This window comes from Pimephales promelas, chromosome 13 (assembly GCF_988280905.1).
Source record: "Pimephales promelas chromosome 13, fPimPro1.hap1.1, whole genome shotgun sequence".
Classification (NCBI taxonomy): domain Eukaryota; kingdom Metazoa; phylum Chordata; class Actinopteri; order Cypriniformes; family Leuciscidae; genus Pimephales; species Pimephales promelas.
The window spans coordinates 1721607-1747070 of NC_142781.1; the positions used below are offsets into that span (position 1 = coordinate 1721607).

At 39.6% G+C, this 25464-nt stretch overlaps 1 protein-coding gene across 2 annotated transcripts in view; it reads left to right on the forward strand.

Moving 5' to 3' along the window:
• The window catches only part of med23 (mediator complex subunit 23), an 82764-nt gene extending 59090 nt beyond the window's left edge, over positions 1-23674 (forward strand). For both annotated transcript variants that reach the window (XM_089118289.1, XM_089118290.1), the window contains 8 exons: positions 4356-4572; positions 5276-5512; positions 7189-7354; positions 7431-7503; positions 10285-10499; positions 18738-18858; positions 20005-20136; positions 23338-23674. In XM_089118289.1, coding sequence (XP_088974415.1) covers positions 4356-4572; positions 5276-5512; positions 7189-7354; positions 7431-7503; positions 10285-10499; positions 18738-18858; positions 20005-20136; positions 23338-23520 — 1344 coding nt within the window. In that variant the 3' untranslated portion in view covers positions 23521-23674. The remainder of the gene's footprint in view (positions 1-4355; positions 4573-5275; positions 5513-7188; positions 7355-7430; positions 7504-10284; positions 10500-18737; positions 18859-20004; positions 20137-23337) is intronic.
• Positions 23675-25464: the final 1790 nt, after the last annotated feature.

Here is a 25464-nt window from a genome sequence, read left to right on the forward strand (position 1 = left end):
AACAATACACACCAAACACGTGACCTACCACAAGGTACCGCAACACAAAACCTGCACACGCTAACACACACCAAACACGTGACCTACCACAAGGTACCGCAACACACAACCTGCACACGCTAACAACACACACCAAACACGTGACCTACCACAAGGTACCGCAACACAAAACCTGCACACGCTAACAACACACACCAAACACGTGACCTACCACAAGGTACCGCAACACACAACCTGCACACGCTAACAACACACACCAAACACATGACCTCCACACGCTAACACACACCAAGCACATGACCTACCACAAGGTACCACAACACACAACCTGCACACGCTAACAACACACACCAAACACGTGACCTACCACAAGGTACCGCAACACACAACCTGCACACGCTAACAACACACACCAAACACGTGACCTGAACACGCTAACAACACATACCAAACACATGACCTACCACAAGGTACCGCAACACACAACCTGCACACGCTAACAACACACACCAAACACATGACCTGAACACGCTAACAACACATACCAAACACATGACCTAACACAAGGTACCGCAACACATGACCTGCACACGCTAACAACACACATTGTAAACACAACCTGTTTCATGTTAACACAGCAAAAACAGACTGTGACACGCTAACAATATACAACAAAAAACACCTGTTACATGTTAAAAACACAATGAAAACAACCTGCTACATGTTACACGCTAACACTCAGAACACATAACCTGCTACACCTTAACAAAACAAACACACAACCTGCAACTTGTTACCTACAACACACACCAAAAACAACCTTATGTTAACAAAACTCAACGAACATCGCTTGCTACACATTAACAATACTCACCAAACACACAACCTGTTACACACTGACAACATGCACAAAAACTGCTAAATTGTCTAATCATCGTTATCAACAAAATCCCATAAAATATCAAGCTATATTTGTCGTCAATATCGCACTGCCCTAGGAGTTAGTGTTTGTTTCAGCATTAGATAACACAAATTGGATGATGTCCATAAAAGCTCACAAAATATTGGAAAAATGTGTGAAGAGCCTGTGCTCAGATTATTCATCCATCCAGCATTGATTATTTAGCAGACATAACAAAACAAACTGAACTATATACAGTAGTTGTGTTTAGCGCATTTATCTGCTAAGCGTCGCTAGAAAAAACTATATACAAATATAACTATATATATGAATTTCTTTCAAAGATTTGATGGCATGAAGCTCACAAACGTTCACTAATCAACTTTTTGAATCATTTACATTCAGTTTGATTTAATCTGACTCTACTGACTCTACTTGAGTTACTGTCCTTCATGCTCAAACGACCGCTTGCTTATTCAATCTGTGTAAATAAACATCTGTTTTAATGTGACCTGCCAAGTTTAATAATGAAACGCACAGCGATTTCAAGCAGCCGTATGTCTCTCACAGACGTACGTTACATATGGATTTCTGTATAATTCTGTTGACCTTTAGAGATGAAACGGAAAACCATCTTAGTTTAGGATATTCAGCAAAATATCAAGTTTGATGAGTGTCTGAAATGTCTTAAACACAGTTATTATTTCTCTGTGGCATTTTAAGTAGAGATTGACCTCAGGTTTCCGTGACATTTCATCTTGTGTTTGTCTGTGCTAAATGGCAAACAAAGCATACTTCAGCTCACAGTTTGACCCGAGCCGAACCCCACCATAAGACTACAGCCAACATGTGACCACTCTGAGTTTAGAAACGGTTCAGACTAAACACTTCTGAGTTTAGAAAGAGACATATTCTTGAGATTCTTGGTCACGTCCCCGGCTGCTGTTTTCTAACATGCGATGCAGCTGTTATCTACTGGGTAAAGACTGAAATAAACTACACAAGAATGAATGATAACTATAATGATAACAATAGATATAGCCCTAAAATTGGTCCACAGCTCAACTATAACGATAAAGGCTTGTTGATGATTATGGCTTACAGCATTATGGCTTTACCCCAAATTCAAAATTAAAACATTGTGAAAAGTTTTTCATGTCTGTAAGCCATAATCATCAAAATTATAACAAATAAAGGCTTGAAATATCTCACTTTGCCTATATAATATATTAGTTTCACCTTTTAACTTGAACTTTTGCACGAAATTCTAATTTTTCGAGTTTCGCCTGTAGTTTGAATCACTTTCAGAACGATTTTCCAGCTGATGAACAATAAAAAACATTAACAGCCAATCAGAATCCACCCTGCTTTAAAGAGCTCCATCATTTAAAGTGGCAGATGCACGCGTTTGTACCAAACAGGACGATATCGTCTGCTGGTGTGGAAGTGTATTGTTCTTGGGGTGAATTAAGGGCCCGTCCACACGAAGACGCGTTTCGCTGTATACGCAAACATTTTTTATCGCATTGGCGTTTCGTTCACACGGATCCAGCGTTTTGGGAGAGTGAACCCGCTATTTTTTGAAACCGGGTCCCAAAGTGGATAAATCTGAAAATGACACCCTTGCGGTTTCATGTGTACAACCAATCCATATATTTTGTGAAACGATGATGTCATCACATCACGTGTCGGCTGCATCACATGCCATCTTCGTCTTATTCTTCTTGGTTCGTATCATAGACAGTATAAAAACTGGACAGAGCCGTCTCATTGGAACTTCCGTTCCTGACGCGCAGACTCAAACCGACTCAAACAGAGCTTGACGACGTAGATGTGACGTGAGCAACCTGTCTGTCCAAAATGGCAATGGAAATGCTAACGCAAGTTAAGTTCTGCTACAAGATGGCTGCTCCCGCGAGGCTTCAACTTCCGGTTGATGGATTACCCCCTTGGTTCGTATATAGCATGCAAGGGTATAGCATATACTGTAGCATGCAAAGTCTGCTTCTCCGTGTATAGTGTATCTCTGTGGCAGAATTACAGCATTAATTACTACACCGTTTTCAGACGGTTTCAGTGGTTTCGTGCGCACACAGATATTTCTTGAGACGACGCCGTGTTTACGGATTTAGTTTTTTTAGAACGAGGATAAAAAATATCGGATAGGGAACGCACCGACTTCGTGTGGACGTGGCCTAAGTCTTAAAGTGATAGTTCACCCAAAAATTATCATTCTGTCTTTATTTACCCGTATGTCGTTCAAACATGTATAGGGTTGGGTATCGAGAATCGAGTATCGATTGGAACCGGGACTAACTTTTCGTTTTTCCCGGAATCGTTCAAAAGTTAAAATTTCAATTCCTAGTTTTGATATTCACAGTCCGCCGAGCGGAAGAAGAAACCGCTGAACAACACCAACGAAGAAGCGTCTACCGGAAGTGTTGGCATAATCGCGCGAGTCGAACATGAGTAGCTTACGTCGGCGATCCAAAGTGTGGCTTCACTTTTCTAAAAATAACGAAATCTCGGCAAAATGCAAAATTTGTGACCGAAGGAGTATTTCCTTCAGAAAGGCCGTTGGTTAGCAAGGTTAGCTAAACTTTTTTGACCCTGCCTCTTAAAAGAATCGGAATCGAGAATCGTTAGGAACCGGAATCGAAACAAGGAATCGGAATCAGAATCAGAATCGTTCAAATTCAAACGATACCCAACCCTAAACATGTACGACTTTCTTTCATCTTAAAACAGAAATGATATTTTTAATGAAACCTTATAATTTCTATCCCTCCGTTCAATGTCCACACTTCCACACCTTTGAAACGTTCTTAAAGATTGTGTAAAAGTGATATGAATGGAGTGGTTTAATCCAAGTCTACAGAAGAAACCCGATCGCTTTATATGATTAACACGTTTAATATAAGCTTTTATTTTAACATTGATCAACATGCATACAGTACATGTAGACAGAGGACATCAAATATGGTGAACATGGTAGCTCAAATGTGCTCGTCTGACAAACAAGAACAAAACTCAGAGGTCATGTCTCGTCACAAGACATGGATTAAACCTCTGTATTCATATATGTTACATTTACAATTTCTCATATTAGTTACATTTACAATTCCTGAATATTTTGAAGCGTCAATATTGAAGCGTCAATTCCTGAATATTTTGAAAAGTCTTGTGTAAAGACCTGTAAATGACGACAGAATTTTCAAGTCTTGCTGAACTAACACTTTACACATAAGCCGTAATAACTTCCATTAATGCTCAACTGAATCAACAGGAATCAATGATGCATCATTAAATGAGACCAATTCAAATTTCAATTCATCTAGGCAAATTCAGCTCAAGTTTAATTCTCACCCAGTGGTGTCAGTGCATCTCATTTAGCCAAACGCGGCCCATTGAGCGCCTGTGTTGGTGACGAGCTCCTCCACTGTGGCCCCTGCAGAAGTATCCCGAGAAGCTGTACTTCGAAGGCCTGGCGGAGCAGGTCAACCCCCCCATTCAGCTGCAGTCCCAGTACCTGCCCATCTACTTCGGGAACGTGTGCCTGCGCTTCCTTCCCGTGTTCGACATCGTCATCCATCGCTTCCTGGAGCTGCTGCCCGTGTCCAAGTCTCTGGAGACGCTGCTCGACCACCTGGGCGGGCTCTACAAGTTTCACGGTGAGAGGCAGGAAGGCTAGTGGATCTCACGCAGGGAATTAAGAGAGTTTAAATTATTGTTTAGGAGCACCTATGCTGCCTTTTCCATCTGTCTATAGTGTGTGATGTTGCTGTTTGAGCATTGAGAGTTCTTCTCTATATGAGCGTCCTGAAACGCCTCCATTGTAGTCTTGCAGGAAAGCATGTTTTAGTAGAGCCTGAAAACATCAATCCTCTGAGAAAGGGTCGAATAGTTCCTCTTTAAAATATTTATGTCCCCCTGTGGTCAATCCTTGTATCCCTCAAAACTGGTCTTTGATCACTAAAATTACATATTTAAATGTTTTTTCATTGAAAAAAAATCTCCATGGCTTTAAATATCTTGAATGTAACTCGACACCCTTACCTCATTTAGTATACGCGTTTCTATAAATATGCAGATGAGCCCCGCCTCCACTCACTCACTCCGCTCAGAGATCCACTGGTTGACGATCACATGGTTACAAGGTCGTTTGTGACGTCAGAAACACCAGCAGTTTTTGAGACTGTCTTTGGTTCACTGCAGTTTTAAGCAGAAAATACTCAGCAATGCTGTCCACTTATGAATTCCCTCATTAAAAACACCACATAGTCATATAAACAACACTAATTTTCGAACTGTGATCTATTAATTTGATTGATTAATGACTACTTTTTTTGCCTTTACTCTTTCTTTGACGTGCAGATCGTCCGGTGACGTACCTGTACAACACGCTGCACTATTACGAGAAACACCTGCGAGATCGCACCAACCTGAAGAGGAAGCTGGTCCACGCCATCATGAGCTCGCTCAAGGACAACCGCACCCCCGGCTGGTGTCTCAGCGAGACTTACCTGAAGTGTGGGATGAACCCCCGGGAGGACAACATCTGGATCCCCGACGACACCTACTACTGCAAACTCATCGGCCGGCTGGTGGATAATATCCTTTCCTGAGCGCATCGCAGCCAGCGCCATCACAATAATACATTTGAGAGATACGGGGATGGGTTTTTTCCCATTTGAATTGTGTCAATCTGAGAACAAATTAATTAGTTAGGGGGTTGTGACTGCATGAACGGCCATAAGTGATTATCATAACTGAACAAACCACAAAATACTGCGTTTTTATGCATTTATTTGATATGCAGCGATTCTTTGAACTCACCATCTCAGTCAGGCTCCAACATTTACACCCGTCAGCCACTACAAATCAGCGTTCACGAGTATCTAAAGCTGCGTATTTCACCATCTTCCTCGTAACGTTATATATTTAAACAATGAGTATCCATTTAATATTAATATGCATATACATAATTAAATTAGTCTATATAGTAATTTATAAAAAAGCAGGTCATGATATGGTGTTCTTTGCTTATAGAACATGTTTAGAGCTAGCCATCTTCCCAAATTTGTCATGAGCATCGCTTATAAATCTGTTGCCAAAAATACCAGCTTAATGATCTCTTTCTCTCTCTCTCTCTCTCTCTCTCTCTCTCTCTCTCTCTCTCTCTCTCTCTGGTTTTCTGCCAAAATAAATGCAGGCAAAAAGAGTTGCAATGAGCAAATATGAGCAAATATAATGAGTTTATCTCTATCAAAATCCTGTATGATTTGTTTGATTTGGTCAAAAAATGACTGAGCTGCACCTGTTTGAAGTCGATAGAGTCAATTTGGAGAAAAACATAGTTAAAGTTTTCTGAAACTACCCCTGACATTAACACCAAATCTGGCACTCGCCATGTCAAACCCAAATATCTAATGAAAAAATCATTTTTGTTTTTTTCGAACAGTCGTTCGTGACTCTTCTTTTCGAACTCATTTATCAAAATGTACAAATCTTTTTTTGTGTCATTTGGTTGATTCAACGAACGAAATGGACGAATTGACTCGGAAAAAGATTCGTTCATTTTGATGAACGAGTTCGAACAGGAGAGTCGCGAACGTGCGTCACAGAACAGAGCAAGACGAGCATTTGAGCTTATAAAACTTAAACTTTGTTATTTATTTATTAAATGAGCGATCATTTCGCTTGATAAGACCCTTATTCATCGTCTGGAGTCGTTTAAAGCCCTTTGAACAGTTTGCACTGAAACTGTCTTTTGGACCTTGAACCGTTTGGTTCCCGTTGAAGTCCATTATATGGAGAAAATCCTGGAATGTTTTCATCGAAAACCTTAATTTCTTTTCGACTGAAGAAAGAAAGACATGGACATCTTGGATGACATGATGCGGGTGAGTAAATTATCAGCAAAAGTTTTTTTTTTTTTTTAAGTGAACTACTCCTTTAATAAACTCAAAACCTCAAAATCTAAAAATTTCACTTGTTTTTTTTTGAAGCTCGAAATAATCCTGTGTACATTCCCACTCATTTTGCCAGCACAGGTCACAAATGTTCTATGGTTTAACATTTGAAACTCTTAAATGTTGGTTTTAAGATGATACACATGACTGTGATGCTAACTAACGGCTACTGGCGATTCATATAAAAAGGTCTGAGATGTCCGTCCCCCGTCTCAATAAGAAATATGTCGACAGAGGAAAGAGTCCCGCTCAAGCTCTTTAGAGTGTGTGAGTTAGTCAGGATGAAGTGTGTGTCGTCTCCTTAACCGAGGGCACCCATGGCAGGCAAGTCCCCGGGGCCGTTCCCCAACTGCGACTGGCGCTTCAACGAGTTCCCCAACCCGGCGGCGCACGCGCTGCACGTCACCTGTGTGGAGCTCATGGCTCTGGCTGTGCCCGGCAAAGACGTGGGCAACGCCCTGCTCAATGTGGTGCTCAAGAGGTCAGAGGTCATGACACATATTGGTTCATACAGTGCTGTGTATTGAAGTTTGATGTGTGATGAATGTGTTTTGCAGCCAGCCGCTGGTTCCCCGTGAGAACGTCACGGCCTGGATGAACGCGATTGGACTGGTCATCACTGCTCTGCCTGTACGCACACGGTCTTTGTTCATGTTCCTCTCTCTGCCGCTCTTTCTCTCACACAACAGCTAGAGAGCAGTAACTCCTGCTGAATGATGATGTAGACACGCAGCGTTGTTCGTGGCGGTGTTACTTTAGGATAGTTTTAGATACAAGTACAGTGTTCCCCATTTATTTACTAGACTCTGGTGGCCCGAAAATATATTTCTCATAACTTCTCATAGTAACATCAAAGCTCTTTAATGTTGTGTTTTGCGCCATTGCTGTCAAACAAACTAAAATCGAAAGCGCGATTAGGCTTTGTGTCTGCCAAATCGCAAAATACTCAAAAAGAAGTGGGCGCTTTGCCCGCGCGTTCACAGTTCACAGTGGATGAATGCAGCGAACTCCATCTGTCCTGAGTTTAGCGGTTGAGAACGCATTATATCCATCTGCATAGGTGACAATTACAGCAATTCACTAGATTTGTAAAGAGACGCGTTTGTAAACATTAGAGCCAGACCGATATTATCGGCCGATATTAGGCATTTTCCAAACTATCGGTATCGGCAGTTATAATGACCGATAAATGAATATTTCAAAATTTAAATAAAAACGGACGAAACACGCTTGAACCATGTCATGAGTGTTGGAGTTGTATAGTTTGTCCACCAGAGGGCACTCTACACCGTTCCTGTTGGCAACACTTGTTGAGTTGGTCACGAGACATACATCGCTTGAATAACAATTAAAAGATCATCCCCATCAGTTCTCTGAACTCAAATACGCAGGACAACATTTGTGACTATCATGTCCAGTTTTGCTGCTGTTAAATAAGCCGAGAGTGAAGCGGGATTAGCTAGTAATAATTACGTTACGTTGTTACAGTGTAGTTGACTGACTGTCCTTTTAACTTTTGACAACGTGACTGAAGTATTTCTTTAATAGCGCGTGACAGTTATAGCAATGAGACGCATCATCTCTCCTTGGACTGTTATTTTGAAAATGTATGTTTTACAATTTGCAGTATGACGTTATCCATTGCTAAATTATGGCTCATCACAGACTAGCTAAACACAAAGCTAGCTAACGCCACTATCATCAGTCTGTTCTGTTGTGACAATAATAGAAACAAGTTTCTTTTTAAAATGCATTATCATATTATTTTAGTTAAAACTCATAAATAACTACAAATAACTAATGTTAGGGAAATCTCTTAATGTTTTGTTGCTCGTTTCTGAAAAAAAAAATATCGGCTGATATATCGGAATATCGGGTTTTAAAACCAAAAAATATTTGTATCGGTATCGGCCTTCAAAATCCTTTATCGGTCGGGCTCTAGTAAACATGTTTTCCGCCAAAATAAAAGCTTACGTGTCACGCGTATGGGTTGGAGCTCTCGAAGTGCACCACCAGATTGATGAATTAAATTTTTGTTAGCTTTTTTGTCATTTTTATTCATTTTTGTAAATGTGTCTATAGTTTTTATTAATTAGCATTTTAGTTAGTTATTTTAATACTACAAGTTAAACTAAATGAAACTTAGCCTTGGCAACTAGCTGAAATAAAGTAAGTAAAAAAAAAATTAAGTATTCTAATTTATTTCAGTTAACATTTATTCTTTTTAAAATTTGAAGCCATAATTGTCTTCTTTTCAATTTCTGTTCCAAGGGCTTTTAGTTTGTATTTTGTCCCTGTTTCCTTTGTTCTAGTCACCAGTTCGGAGTATCCTACTGTTCTGAGTAGGTACTGCATTTGGATTTACTTCTGATCCATTAAAAAAGAACTCTCTATGTAATATTAATAATATGTGTTGAACTGAAAATGCGTAAACAAGACATTACATACAGTACAGTACTGTGCAGAAGTCTTAGGCCTCAAAGAAATGGTTTTAAGCCAGTTATTTATATATTTTGTTGTAGTGTCTCAGTAGGAAATATCAGTTTACATTTCCAGACATTAATTGTAATAATCCAGTGAAATTTTTGAATGCACAAGGATCCTGACAACAGCCAATGCTCCACACGGAGGTCGGATCTCACCATCATCCAGTGCATCTGACATTACATGAAGAAACAAAAAACAGAGACTAAGACCAGAAGAACTGCGGCAACGTCCTGTGAAAAAGCACTTGTGTAAAAGTGCTGTAAATGAGTATGTTTTCAAAAATAATGTCATAATCATAAATAGATTTTATTTATCAATTCATTTAATTAGTTAACTATTATTAACTGTTATTAACTTTTAACAGTTAACTAAATCAAATCAATAGGTGTTTAGTACCCTTTACGTTTAAAACAGCTTTTGTCCAGGTATTGCACGTAGTTTTTAGTTTTGCAGGTTTTTTCAAGCGTCTTTGGAAACGTTGCCGCAGTTCTTCTGGTCTTAGTATTTCCTACTGAGACACTACAACAAAATATATAAATAACTGGCTTAAAACCATTTCTTTGAGGCGAAAATACTAGTGTGCCTAAGACTTCTGCACAGTACTGTAAATGGTCCAGGCCTGGTCCTCTCTCATCCTTCACTGTCGACGCTTCTACTTTTATGCTTCCGAAGCTCCTCCGTGAGAAACTCGAGACCGCGTGAAGCTCGTTATCTCTCACGCCACTGGCCTCGCTTGCCTCACTGTTTCTGGAGTTGCTTGTCATCCTGTGTATGTACTGCCCTTGGTTTGGTTCTCTTGGTTATTTTATTAAATAAATGAAGCTACATTTAGGTCCACATCTCCTCTTCCTTACCTTGCCTTGCATCTTTCTAAGACTCAATATCTCTGTTTAAAGTTAATGTAATGTTCTGTTTCTTTCTCAGGAGCCGTACTGGATCGTTCTCCACGACCGCATCGTGAGTGTGATCAGCAGTCCGGTTCTGAGTTCGGAGTCGGAGTGGGTCGGGTACCCCTTCCAGCTGCTGGACTTCACGGCGTGCCACCAGTCGTACTCCGAGATGCACTGCAGTTACATTCTGGCTCTCGCACACGCCGTCTGGCATCACTCCAGCATCGGCCAGCTCTCCCTCATCCCCAAGTAAGACCCGTCTCAGAGTAACCAGCACCAACACCTCCTGCTCAGGGGCCAACAGCTTTAGGGATGCACCGATATGAACATTTTGGCCGATACCGATAACCGATAATTCTTCGTATTTGAAAGCCGATTACCGATATACCGGCCGATAAACTTAAATCCAAATTTTTGTCTAATTTTAAAGCCTGATTACAAAAACAAAAGTCTCACAATTAAATCCATGTCCCAAGCGCACGATTATAATGATGTTCTCATTATAGTGTTGTATAGCCGATATGACAGGTTTGCGCTGCACATGATGTACCGAACCGTATTTTCATTTTTTTGAAGAGATTTCAATCCTTTTTCAAGAAATTCAAAAACATAAACAGTGCTCAACAAGTGTGAATAATACATTATTTATCGACTTTAATATATCGGCCACATTTTCTTACCAGGCCGATAACGATAACATTAAAAATGAACATATATCGGCCGATACCGATATGCTGGCCGATATATCGTGCATCCCTAGCTTTCACCACACCTGCCTATAGGGCAGAGAGACATTTACCACTGTGTATATATATATATATATATATACACTGAAATTCTGACCAATACTCAGTTTGATCAAACTTAAGGTCTTATTTTGAGATTGAATGGGTTAGTTCTGAGTAGACAGATTTTATTTGTGCTTTTAAAATTTTGACTGCAGATACTGATATATTCTTGAGTGTTGTAGTTGAGTGAGTGAGTGAGTCAGTTGTTCTGAAATGCAGTATGTGTGTGTGTGTGTGTGATGAGCGCAGTGCTTCAGTTCTCCTGCCTCCACACGCTCCTCATCACACACACACACACACACACACACAGAAAGAGACGCATCAATGCACTTAGATCTTCTTCGTGACCCATTTTACTTCAGTGATCTGCTGTCTTTTCAAATAATGATCCATTTTGTACCAGGATGATTTCATAACATGGTGAAAAGGTCTTTCAGAGATGGAGGTTTTGGTGAAAGATTATGAAGGCAATATTTTTTTTCTTTGCATAACGTACTGATGAATCGAAGGCATTAGTAGCAGTGCATTATACTGCAAAAGAGGGTCAATGTAGATTTTCTGCTGAGTTTAAAGGTTGTTCATGTAGTGATGGGCTGAGATTTTGGTAACGCTTCCTTTTACAGTACAGTACTAACCTGGAAAGTACCGGCTAATATAAGGTAAGTACATGGAACAGGGTTAGCACTAGTTATTACCCAGTAATTGTAGTTACTAAAATAAGTACATAGTATTTTCATGGGTAACTGGACTGTAAAAGGAAGCGTTACCGAGATATTTGAATGTTTTGACAGAAATCTCTTCTGCTCATCCTGGCTGAATTTATTTGATCAAAAATACACTAAAAACAGTAAAATATTAAACTGTTCTCAATGTGAATATATAGTTAAGTGTAATTCATTCCTGTGATCAAAGCTGAGTGTTCAGCATCATTGCTCCAGTCTTCAGTGTCACATGACCCTTCAGAAATCACTGATGATCAAGACACAGTTATGATTATGATTATTATTATCAGTGTTGAAAACATGCTTCATTGGTGTGGAAACCGTGATGCATTATATTTTTCAGGATTCTTTGATGAATAGAAAGTTCAAGAGAACAGCATTTATTTGAAACAGATGTCATTTTTGATGTTAAAAAGAATAAAAGTATTAATTTCTCTATAGAAAGAGACAGTCGTACAACAGTAGTGTGTGTGTGTGTGTCAGTCCTCGTGCTGCGGTCACATGCTCTGTTTGTTTTGAAGTGTAAAAGCGTCTGTTTAACTGTGTGTGCTGACAGTGTGTGACGTCTGGGATCGGGTCCATGAACACACACAGATCACTCGGTGACAGGCGGCTCAGACAGAGCAGTGATAGGACGTGTCTCACACTCGTCTGCAGCGACAGGGGAACGTTAGCACACACTGATCTGTGCACATCATTATTGTGTTTAACCCTTGTGCATCAATTAAAAAAAGTTACACATAGGTAAAAAGAGGACAAAAATGTCCATGGCAAAAAACTGTCATAAAAATGTGATGCTTTGGAGCACAGACTTAAGTTTGGTATCATTTTAAAGAAGACCCTTTGCAGATTATTGCTGAAGTAAAAAAATAATAATAAGTAAATAAATCCAAAAAAAAAAGTTATATAGGTATAAGTTTATGAAAATTATTTATAAAAAATATTTTGTATAAAATATATATTTTATAAATCAGGTTGAACTCAAAACTGCAATAAAATCAAAGCCATGAATCTAAATAGGTTGTGTTCCAAATTTGAGGATGATATCTCAAAAAATGAGCTTTCGGTAACAGTTTGTTTGTTTTTGTGTCAGCAAAACCCCACTGGAGCTCACAGTGATTGGATTTGAATTTGCAGTTTTTCTCTCTCAGTATTACAAACATACACATGCGCACACATATTTTTTTATAACACACATACTAACCACAGTCTGACATCCATACCAACACACCCACACAAATATTGTTGCATAATTTATCCAGTTGGCTCTATAATACGCCGAAGCAGAAAACAGGAATAAAGCGATATTTGTTTTATAGGCCAAACTTAAAAAAAATGACACCATCTGATAAAAAATAGTAAAAAATAAAATTTTGAAGCCTTGCCATCAGAATGAAAGCCTCTTAACAAAGATTGCATAATTTTATAGTTAACTGAAGCGGGGATTAAAAATTGCAGTTTTAATGGGTTTCAATGGGGACATTTTTGTCCAAAAAGTGCTGAGAGGGAGTATTTTTTGTACTTAATGCAAAAAATATTTTTTTTAAGAAAATGACGGTGAAATAGTAAAATTCCAATAAAAATACACACCTGTGGCAAATTTTTTGCAGTTAGTTTTAACACAGGCAAAGTGATCAAAAAAACAAAACTGAAAAGGACAAAAATGTCCATAAGGATGCACAAGGGTTAATTCATGCGTCTCATAATAATCTTCCTCTTCTCTTCTCTGATGACGAGGGCGGCCTGTCAATCAGTTCAGTACTTATTTATTGATTTCTCGAAGGCAATTTGGTTGCAGCAATACAGACATACGCATACACAAATAAAAACATTTATCTAGAGTTTACAACTGAAGGCACAAATGAATGTTTAAACCGATTCGTTTTACTGAAGATTGAACACATACACAAGGCATCAGTATTTGCGGGAAAAGTCCATTTCCAATCTAATACAGTACCCAAGTCCTCTGGAGACACACTCCATTTATGCTTATTTGCTTATCATCAATTAATGTCCCTCTCAATCTAAAATCAATACTCATCTCTTTAGTCTTCAAGACATTGATTTGTAAATAAGCATTCTGACACCATGCAATGAGTTTATCAATTAGAATATGTGGCTGAATGTTATTAAAGGCAGATGAAAAATCATTTAACAAAAGTTTTCGGCTTCTGTAAATGTTCCGACAGCATCCTCTTCGCCTCGTTTATTCCTGAACGCAAATTGAAGAGGGTCTAGAGAACTCTCTGTCTTTTTCATAATTTCTCTCTTCACAAATATTTCATCTCTAAGGATGTGAGCGCCACAGGTCTGAAATCATCTAATAACTGTGCGTTCTGCTTTTTCTGCAATGGGATCACAGTAGACTGCTTCCACAGTGCAGGTACTTTTAGTATTTGCAGGGACCAGGCAAAAATTTCATAAAATATTGGTCCTAACTGCTCATTCCTTAAAGGAGTAGTTCACTTTTTAAAAAAAACTTTTGCTGATAATTTACTCTCCCCCATGTCATCCAAGATGTCCATGTCTTTCTTTCTTCAGTCGAAAAGAAATTAAGGTTTTTGATGAAAACATTTCAGGATTTTTCTCCATATAATGGATTTCAATGGGAACCAAACGGTTCAAGGTCCAAAAGACAGTTTCAGTGCAAACTGTTCAAATGGCTTTAAATGATTCCAGCCGATGAATAAGGGTCTTATCAAGCGAAACGAGTGGTCATTTAAAAAAAAAATAGCAACAAAGTTTAGGTTTTATAAGCTCAAGTGCTCGCCTTGCTCTGTTCTGTGATGCGCGTTCGTGACTCTCCTGTTCGAACTCGTTCATCAAAATCAATTAATCTTTTCTCGAGTCAACTCGTTCATTTCGTTCGTTGAATCAACCAAATGACACAAAAAAGATTTGTTCATTTTGATGAACGAGTTTGAACAGCGGGTTGCGGGTTGCTTCGCACTGTTCAGCTTATGCCATTGTGAAAGAAACTCCCGGGAATATTGGATTCTTGTCGAATCCTGAGGTCATTTGAATACACACAAGCTCAGGTGGATCAAAGTCAGTACAACAATAATCCCCATTTTCTCCATTAAGCCTCCTCCATTTCCAGTTCAGTAGGGTCTAAAACGAATCCCGCATCCAACAGTGTTTTTTAAGACGCAGCAAAAACAAGAAAACAACTGACAAGCACAACAAGCACACCGACACCTGTAGCTGCGCGTCGCCGCGTGCGCATGCGCCTCCTGATCACACCAGATCCACCAATAGCAGACCACAACCATCCAATCAATTCCGCACAGACACAATCAAGCCCCGCCCACATTTGTTCTTGTTCCTGAAGTGTTTCACTCAGATTTACAGGACACAATAGGAGAGAAAAGACTAACTTTCACTTTCTACAGCAGTCTCTGTGTTTTACTATTGCTCTGAACACAGCTCATCCTAATCCAGGCACAATTAGTCTGATTAATGAAGATGTGTTCACATCGGATTACATCATCGTGACCCTGTCTGGAGGTCATGAAATAGAACATTAAACCCACTTTCATGATGTTTTCAGCAAGACTGGATTTTACAGCAGAAAGATTGGCTTCATTCATCTGTCCTACATGGTCAAACACTTTCTCTCAACTCAACTCAACTCAACCAACAGAGGGCGTTTAGGACGGGTGGACTGACCAATGGCAGACTAGAGATTGTTCAGGAATCGTTTTTTTAACCATTATTATTGCAAATCCATTTGGTGACACTAGTGGGACAGAAAACCACTCGTTACAACCGAGGTATGCAGCAAAGACACAACACACACAACCTTGAGGCGGATGGGCTACAACAGCAGAAGACCCCACCGGGTACCACTCATCTCCACTACACATAGGAAAAAGCAAGAGCTCACCGAAATTGGACAGTTGAAGACTGGAAAAATGTCGCCTGGTCTGATGAGTCTCGATTTCTGTTGGTAGAGTCAGAATTTGGTGTAAACACAATGAGAACATGGATCCATCATGCCTTGTTCCCACTGTGCAGGCTGGTGGTGGTGGTGTAATGGGGTGGGGGATGTTTTCTTGGCACACTTTAGTGCCAATTGGGCATCGTTTAAATGCCACGGCCTCCCTGAGCATTGTTTCTGAACATGTCCATCCCTTTATGTCCACCATGTCCCCATCCTCTGATGGCTACTTCCAGCAGGATAATGCACCATGTCACAAAGCTGGAATCATTTCAAAGTGGTTTCTTGAACATGTCAATGAGTTGACTGTACCAATATGGCCGCCACAGTCACCAGATCTCAACCCAATAGAGCATCTTTGGGATGTGGTGGAACGGGAGCTTCGTCCCACAAATCTCCATCAACTGCAAGATGCTATCCGATCAATATGGGCCAACATTTCTAAAGAATGCTTTCAGCACCTTGATGAATCAATGCCATGAAAGGGAGTCAAACACAGTATTAGTATGGTGTTCCTAATAATCCTTTAGGTGAGTGTACAGTATATGTTATATAGTGAATATAGAACATGAAAGGGAAGTCGTGCTTGGATATCCGTCCCAATAGTGAAGAAAAGACGAGTGAAGTGGCTTCTGGAACAAAAACAACTGTATTCTGTAAAATACTGTCAGCAATACACTATGAAATGACTTGGTTGCCATTTGCTGTGAAAAGTACATGCAGTCCAATTCTGTGATTATTTCAATTTACAATACACTCATAAATATGGTGGGTTGAAAACAATTTGGGTCATTTTGGCAACACAGCTCAAATTAGATTTGAAATTAAAAGCGCACAGCAAATTACTACAGTAAAAACAGAACAGCAATAGGCTAGTAAAAGGTGAACATTTATTTATGTGCAAGAACACCGAAAATGGACAAAACAACAAAACAGGACTAAAACCAACATGAACGTTTACGTAAGGAAAAGTGCAGAGAAAGTTTTTGTATTGTCGCTCAATCATATAAAGTTAGTACAGTTCTCAACGAAACGAGACAACCTCCAGGACCATGGTGCTACGTAAAAACAACATAGGACAATCACAAAATCACATGAGACTGCACAGACTAGATACAAATTCCTCCATAAGTGCATGTGCAAACGTGTGCAAAAGTATGGGAAAGTGCTATACAATAAATGAGTAAAGAAACAGGACAAGACAGAGCTAAAGCTCACACTGCGTGAGCACTAGACGGCATAAACCATCAAGAAACACACAGCCTGAAAGCCTTAATAAACACTGAACTTTGGGAATATATGATGAATCAACGGGACTTTACCCTCTCCGTTTAATGCGTTTATAATCACTCACTTGTAAGCCATTCCTGCTTGTTCAGTTCCAGCTCATGGGTCACCGTGCCACTGATTTAGATGCAAGAAAACCTACAGTTTTAAAAGAAGCTCTCACAGTTTTCTCTTCCGGCATTAGAAGTTTCCTTCTGTTTTAAGTGCCTAAGTGCTTTGAGGATTGAGGTCATGAGCACCTCAAACTCCTTTGAAACGTGTTCAACGCCACGATGCATTGCGTAATACAGTACAAAACCGCAATACATAAATACAGTTGATTGGTGTTGAAAATGGGCTTTACATTAACAGCAGTTGCTTACCGTGCAGAATATTACCCAGCATGCATTGTGTTCTGCAATACGTTACTGTTTTAATTCAAATCAGTATGCTACTGTCAAAATTTGGCCTTTTTTACAGTGAGGAATAAATGTGGGCAGGGCTTGATAGCTAGCAAAACTTGCTAACTAACGGTAGGGAAGCAGCCAGAGAGATCGTTCTGCCTCCACCTAAGCTCCGCCTACAAAAAATGTCACCATGTTTATTAACTGAAAAAGGGTCTATTAACCCTCTGGGGTTGTTCGGCCCAAATGGACCCGAAGAATTTTAATAAAACATTTTTAAAAATCACAGCTTCCTCGGAATGGTCCGAAATTTGGTGACCTTGTTGGTATTTGGTATTTGAACACCCCAAAAAAAATTGGGGACAGGATGTGAATAGTCTTAGTGGTTGCAAAAAAAAAATAGTCACACTTGGGGTGTTTGGGACCCGCATGGAAAATGAATGGGAAATTGGCAAAAATGTGAAAATACTGAGTTTTTTTGTGCGTACAATCTACAAATCAGCCACTATCTTGAAAAAAGCACACAACAGTGAAGGGGTGAATCTATAAAACATCAAGAGTGCAAAACAGACACACACACACACAAACACACTTTTATACACAAACACACAAAAAAATTTTAGATTATACTGTACATGTTTTTTGCATTTTTTAAATGCTCAGTTTGTCCACCAGATGGCTGCCATCTCATTTCAAAAATTGCTTTTATGAGGCCTAGGCTTGACTCTAAAATGAAATACAGCTTTAAAAAAAAATAAAAAATAAAATATTTTTTCTATTATGTTCAATGGGGGGAAATTTTCTCACAATTATTGCATTAATACTAATTGTAAAAAAATATATATTTTTGAAATTTTCTCAAAACACCAAAAAAGAAAAGAAAAAATATTATAAAAAACGAGTAAAAAAAAAAAAAATCATGATTTTTTTTTTTTTTTTAAATATGAATCCCGCCCTTTGGGTCCATTTGGACCCGAACACCCCGAGTGTGACTCTGAAACGAACACCCCAGAGGGTTAATTGTATGGTTGTGGTTTGCTATCGGTGGATTTAGTGTGATTGAAAGGTTGTCATCAGAAAAGAGAAGAGATGCTGCGAGAGGAACTTATTTGATTTAACATAATAATGATGCGCACTGATAAATCATTTAGTAAAAACACATTAAAAACTGGATTTGCCGATTTCATGGTGACAATACTAATTCTGTATTACGGTTTCTACATTTCTTGGTGACCATTAATACAGTCTCATGTAGTTAGAGTTCAGTTTGTCAAGCCAACGTGTAATTATCGATTGATGGTTGGTGTCTGTTACCGCTGGACACTATGTTGCAGTGATTTTATGATGTGTGTGTGTGTGTGTGTCAGGTTCCTGTCGGAGGTGCTGAAACCCATCGTGAAGACTGAGTTCCAGCTGCTGTACGTGTATCACCTAGTGGGGCCGTTTCTGCAGCGCTTCCAGCAGGAGAGGACCAGATGCATGCTGGAGGTACACCTGCACTCTTCAAAGCAGAGCCTCTTGGGAGAGAGAAGGCCACAGGCCGCCACACACACACATTTAGAGAGCGCTTGAGGAGAGTGGTTCCCGTGGGACTGTGTGATCCATCTAATGAAAGTGCTCCACACACACACACCACAGCACATTACCCAGAAACCCTTCATCTCCTCACACCCGCCGGCCGTCACTGACCTAGAGCTGCGGTTCATAACCAGTGCAGAACCTGCTGGGACCTGGACTAGTTTAGACCAGTTTGGTTCACAGCAGTGATAGACATGTTCTTTTCCATTACATTAAGGGCTGATATTTGCGGTAACACTTTATTTTACAGTGTCCTTATTACATGTGCATAGTAGCAACAGTAAAATATGCATAATTACATGCAACTAACCCTTTAGTAAGTACATGTAGTTGCTTATTATTACTCAGTGCTTAAATATATAATTACACTGTAATGATGACACATTAAAATTAAGTGCAACCATTCATTTCCAGGGTTATTTTTACCTGTAAAACCGCTATATTTTTTCTAACCTCATTAGATGCATGGTGAAGATCTTGCATTTAATTACAATATTAAAACACTGTTATTAAACAAATGAAGTTCGTATCAACGAAATCCATCTTTGTTCTGCAGAGGAGGTACTCATTGAGCTCAGACGTGACATAAATGTGAATACAAATGCACATTTTATGAGATTGCTTGAAAGAATAAAAATTTAAATATAATATAAAATGGATCAAATAAAAGTGTACCAGTAGGTGGCGACAAGTCACTGTCTTATGACACTGAGTCATTGAATCATATTATTTAAGGATTTGTTCAAATGCCTGAGCAACGTTATGAGTCTTTATGAGTCATTGAATCATACGCTTAACCAAATTGTTCAGATATTATAAAAGCAAAAGAGAGAGACAAACAGCGGCTCTGCTTTGAAATGGAGCAAAAACACACAATATTAACTGATTAGTTAAGAGAGCCTTCATGGTAGGACTGTCAAGTCTCCACTTCCACAGATTAATTTGTGTCAACATAACAGCAATATCCACTAATGGTTCATAATGTTATTAATAATAAAGTGGGTGAATGGTATTGTGATGTATATGCTGACGAGTGTGTGTTTCTTCCTCGCTCAGATTGGAGTGGCGTTTTATGAGATGCTCCAGGCTGTGGACCAGCACATTAAACACTTGTCCTATATGGACCCCATCTGTGACTTCCTGTACCACATCAAATACATGTTCACCGGGGACAGCGTTAAAGACCAGGTAACACACACTCACACACACATAGTCTTCGCATCAAGGCCATAAACACTTCTTGAACATCAGGCATAAATGTTGGATTTTTTGGAGGTTGGCGGGTGAGATGATGTCACTATGGACTACCATGGGCTAACTGTTATGAGCTAGCAATTTCAGATTGTTCATGTCAATTTCATGAGTTTGTATGATTATTAGGAAACAATGAAGCGTGACGGGCGTAAGCAGTGTGGTGGAAATCCACCCAGAAAATGATAGTGATGTGGCGATCAGGGTAGTTTCTCTTACATATCTCAGAAAGCCGGGCAAAACCGGATTTATCCAGTCATTTATCATTGAACAAAGACTTTCAAAGTTGATTGGAAAAGCAAATGAACAAGATCATAAAGCCTCCCACCTCCTTTTATCATATGCACACTTTCATCTTCATCCACATTGGTCTTCCTCAATAGGCCCCACCTGACGAACGCAAACCCTTTTAGTTCTGTGAAATAGACTATTCTCAGGCCTTGACTCCAGAAAGAGGTGTCATTCACGAGTTGTGACTTGCAGCATTTGCAGATTAAATCTGGAAACATGAGATTAGAGAGACAGAAAAGAGATAAAATGGATATTTCCGAATCTAAGCTCTACCAGGAGTGTGATAACGTACCTCAGATAACGTACAACATTTCCATACTTACCAGTCCAAATCTGAACCTTCAGTTCGTCCCACAGTTCACTTTCTGCCGAAGCAGTTCCTCCTCCTCTAATCCCTCTGTCACAACCAGCAAATTGAGCTCACAATAAAGGTAGAGTGTCTGGTTTTCAATACATACAATACAGATTTACATAGACATATGTCAAAAACAAAATGTGTCTTTCATGAGTAAAAGTTATGTAAGGAGATTTCTGTAACTCATGTAAGATTAACAATAATAATCATATATATCCACTTAACTGTCACTGTCCCACAGGTGGGACGTTTGCCACTATATTTTTAAAACAATAATATCTTAGTAAATACCTTTAGTAAAATTGGCAAACTATATATCATTTGAAAGCTTACAATCTCTAGTTTCCATATTTGGTGACTGATTTTCAAAATATATTACAGAGGAGCCATAATTTATCAATATGCAACAATAATATTTTCATACTCAAAAGGCGTGTTCAGACCTTTATTTTAAAATAGCAGTCAACATGAAAAATCATGAAAAAATGGTAGATTCCTCAGTTTGATTTCATGCCAAAAGTTCAAAAGATCGCATCTATTCAATTATTTTGGAAAAAAAGGTCTGAAAAGTTTGAAATATCAAGAAAAAAATAATAAATTCACCATTTGTGACGTGGCAGCGAGCTATGACTTACATGCGTGTTCTTTGTATGTGTTTCAATTGTATGAGGTTCAATTCATTTCAAAATCTGCCAAACTTTCCATACTACTCCTGAATAGGATCTCCACTTCAGAAATTGTATGAAAATTGTGAAAATAATGGTTCATATCACTCAAAACACGAATGGAAATGCAGACGCCCTTATATGGGCAGTAATGGAGGCTGATTGTGCCCTAGTGAAAAAGTTTGGTACTGCGCTCAAACAAAATCTTACTGAAAGCTCATTTTTTGAGATATCAACCTAAAATTTGAAACACAACTTGTTCAGATTTTTGGCTTTGATCTTTCTGCCGTTTTAGAGTAGCCCTGGTTTTGAAAATTCATATTTTATGTAAAATATAAATAATTAATATTTTTACATTGTACATTTCCATAAACTCAAACTTCTATAACTTTTTTTCTGTTTCACTTTCTTAATTTATTTCACTTTCGACAAAAATCTGCCAAATGTCTTCTTTAAAACAAGACCAATCATATGTCTATATTCCAAAGCATTCTTGAATTACAACCATTTAAGTTCGAAATGTGCATTTTCATGTCTATTCAAAAAAGGGGGGGAGGGTGACAGTTAAGAGGATCTATATATAAGCAGCGCTATTGAACACACTTAGGAAAATAAGATTGTACAAATTCAAATGGATTAGCCAACAATTCAATAAAATGTAAATAGTTGTGAGTTAGCATGCGATTGTGTTCCTGTGTGATTGTTGTGTGTGTGTGCAACATGACATCATGACTTTTGTGTAAACATACACGCCACTTTCGAGTCAAGTGGCGTGTCATCTCTACGCATTTTGAGCTATCCGCGTGTATCCGCGTGTATGCGCGTATGTCTACGCCATTAACGTCCGAGTGATTCCGCGTGTCTGTACGCGCCGTCAAATGTCCGCGCGAAACGAAGCAAAATGTCGATCTACATCTGGGGAGCGATATTTTTTTTCCCTAGGATGGTGAGGGAACAGTCATAAATGCCATTAACCCCAGTGACGGGTAGGTTTAGGGACGGGGTTGAGGAAGTCATATATTTATAAAACGTGAAGTCAACGGCGTTCATAAACAAGCTGAAAGGCGATTATGCGTCTTGATAGCACGCCAAAAATGGAAATACGAATTGGCGTGTCATACACACGCTACTTCATGAGATCCGTCTGGTGTGTGTGTCACATGGGCTGCTGTTATTCAGATGAGTGTGTTTGGCAGGAGGTCGAGTCTCTCCCTCAGGGAAAGCAGGGAAGGTCAGGTGTATCAGCGCAGTCTCAGCAGTCACTGCAAATGAAGATCATTCTTCAGTGTACCTTTGCCTTATCGCCTGAAGCATCATCATCATCATCATCAGAGAGGTCTTTAAAAAGAAACAGCACAAGTATGCGAATTGAGATCTTAAAGAGCGCCTATTCCCCTTTTCTCCATTTTCATCTGTCTATAGTGTGTGATGTTGCTGTTTGGGCATTGAGAGTTCTTCTCTATATCAGTGTTTGTGAACTCCTGAAACGCCTCCATTGTAGTCTTGAGTTTCTCCCGGGAACGAACACGTCACAATATTCCTCATTATAATAATTCATGCGCAGAATAAAGGGGCGGGGCCTGGTTGAGTTAGTTAGTAACTGGCGATTATTGTAAGAGGCGGACATTTCCCAAACACACTCGACCAATCACAACACACTGATCCAGCCGACCAATCAGAGCACAGTGTGCTTTTCAGGAGGAGGGGCTTCATAGAGACAGCATTACTGACAGCTGATCCACAACAATGGAGAATATGAGGAAATAATCAACATTCAAGCAGTAGAGCCTGAAACATCCTCAAGACCTCCTCTTTAAATCTGTGCAGGTGGAGCGGATCATCTGCTCTCTGAGGCCGGCGATGCGTCTGCGCCTGCGCTTCATCACACACATCAGTAAGATGGAGCCGGTGCCGACAGCGAGCAGCGTCTCTCAGACCCCGAGCGTGTCGTCCCCCGCGGCCCCGAGCGGAGCCGGACCCTCCGCTGCTCCTCTGTCTGTGTCCCAGTGACCAGCGCTCAACACTGTGTGACTCACATCGCCTGCCTTATTTTCATCTGGGAGGAGCCGTCTTTTTCCGGAAGCCTTCCGCCATCTGTTTGTTTTTTAGTTTTTTGCTTTGTCACGTTTCATTTTTGTAATAAAGGCAAATCATGTGTTAAATGAAAGTGAGCCTGTGATTTTGTCCTTTTGTGTGTATGTTAGAATCACAGACGCATATAAACTACAGCACTAATCATAGATGATCATATATGTATCTGTCTAATGCTACGTTCACACCGGACGCGAATAGGGCGTCAGGCGCGAATGATTTCAATGTTAAGTCAATGCAAAGACGCTTTACGCGCGTGAAAAATTCCTGCGGCGCGAATGAGGCGTGGAGCGGAAGACGCGAATACGCCTCATTCGCGCGTCAAGTTGGCGCGAATTGAGCGTTGTGCATTCACGCGTTTGACGCGAATTCGCGCCTGCCGCCCGAGTTGAAAAATCTGAACTTTGGCGTGAATTCGCGCCGCGTTAACCAATCAGGAGCCTAGCTGCTTGCTCACGTGGTGAAGTGTCTGGATGCTATGGTGGGATTATGCACAACAAAGCAAATGTTTCATCACTTAAATCATTATTTCTATATACGAGACATGTTCATTTTGTATTGAATGTTATTCATTCCATAGCTAGAAATAGTATTATGTTGTAAAGACAATCAACAAATGTGCATAAATTCGTGTCTGGACGTGAGAGAGAGAAAAAAAAATCACAGGACATAATAACTTTTGAAGGCTGGCTCTATTTATCATCAAAACAAAAATAAATGATAGCTAGATTAGATGGATGAGGGCGAGGGTGATCCTCGCTCAGATGCGGGACAACAGGTCATCAAACTGGGCGCGTGACAGGCGGAAGTACCGCTGACAGCGGCCGTCATCCAGCGCAGCTCCTGGAGCGAGCAAATGGTGAAACTCGCCAAACGGTTCGGCTCCGAAGGGTCCGGTGGACACAAATATACGGCGACGATGATCCCCACGCCGCTGTTCTGCTCTCCAGAGTAAATACAGAGCGGTGACTCTCTTGATGAATGCTCGGTCGACATAAAAACAATGGCCGCCAACGGATTTTGCGCGTCACGCGCGTAAATTTCGCTTCAAACTTTACGCGCGGCAGTTTCGCTCTTGACACGCGAATTAACACTAGTGGTCAAGCGTCAAACTAGACGTGTCAGGCGCGAATTTGACGCGCGATTCGCGTCCGGTGTGAACGTAGCATAAAGGCTTGGGTTTTTAATGCTTTCAGCAAGGACACATTAAATTCATTAAAAGTGACATTTAAAAGATTCAGTTTCAAATAAATGCTGTTCTTTTGAACTTTCTATTCATCAAAGAATCCTGAAGAACAAAAATCTGAAGCACAATAACTGTTTTCAACACTGATAATAACAGTGTTGGGTAAGTTACTCTAAAAAAGTAATTAATTACTAGTTACTAATTACCTCTTCAACAGTGTAATTAGATCACTGTACTAATTACTCTCTCTAAAAAGTGTTTAATGACTTTTAATTACTAATTACTTTCAAAATCCCATTTCAATCTCAACCAGCTGAATAATACAAGGATAGACATGAATCTGTTTTAATGCTTTCAAATAAACACTTTAAAATTGCATGAATTATGACTTTTCACACTTTTTTCATACATGTTTTACAATAATTCATACGAATTTGTACGAGTGCGGTCGTAATATTTAGACACCTCATAAAATGCATACGAATCGCTGTGAGATCGGATTGATCTATACACAGTATTTACCTCAATTACATCAGAGGTAACTTTAGAGTAATCCCTTACTTTACATTTTCAAGGGAAAAGTAATTAAATTACAGTAACTAATTACTTAGTATTTAGATAATAATCAGAAATGTTTCTTGATCATCATATTAGAGTGATATCTGAAGGATCATGTG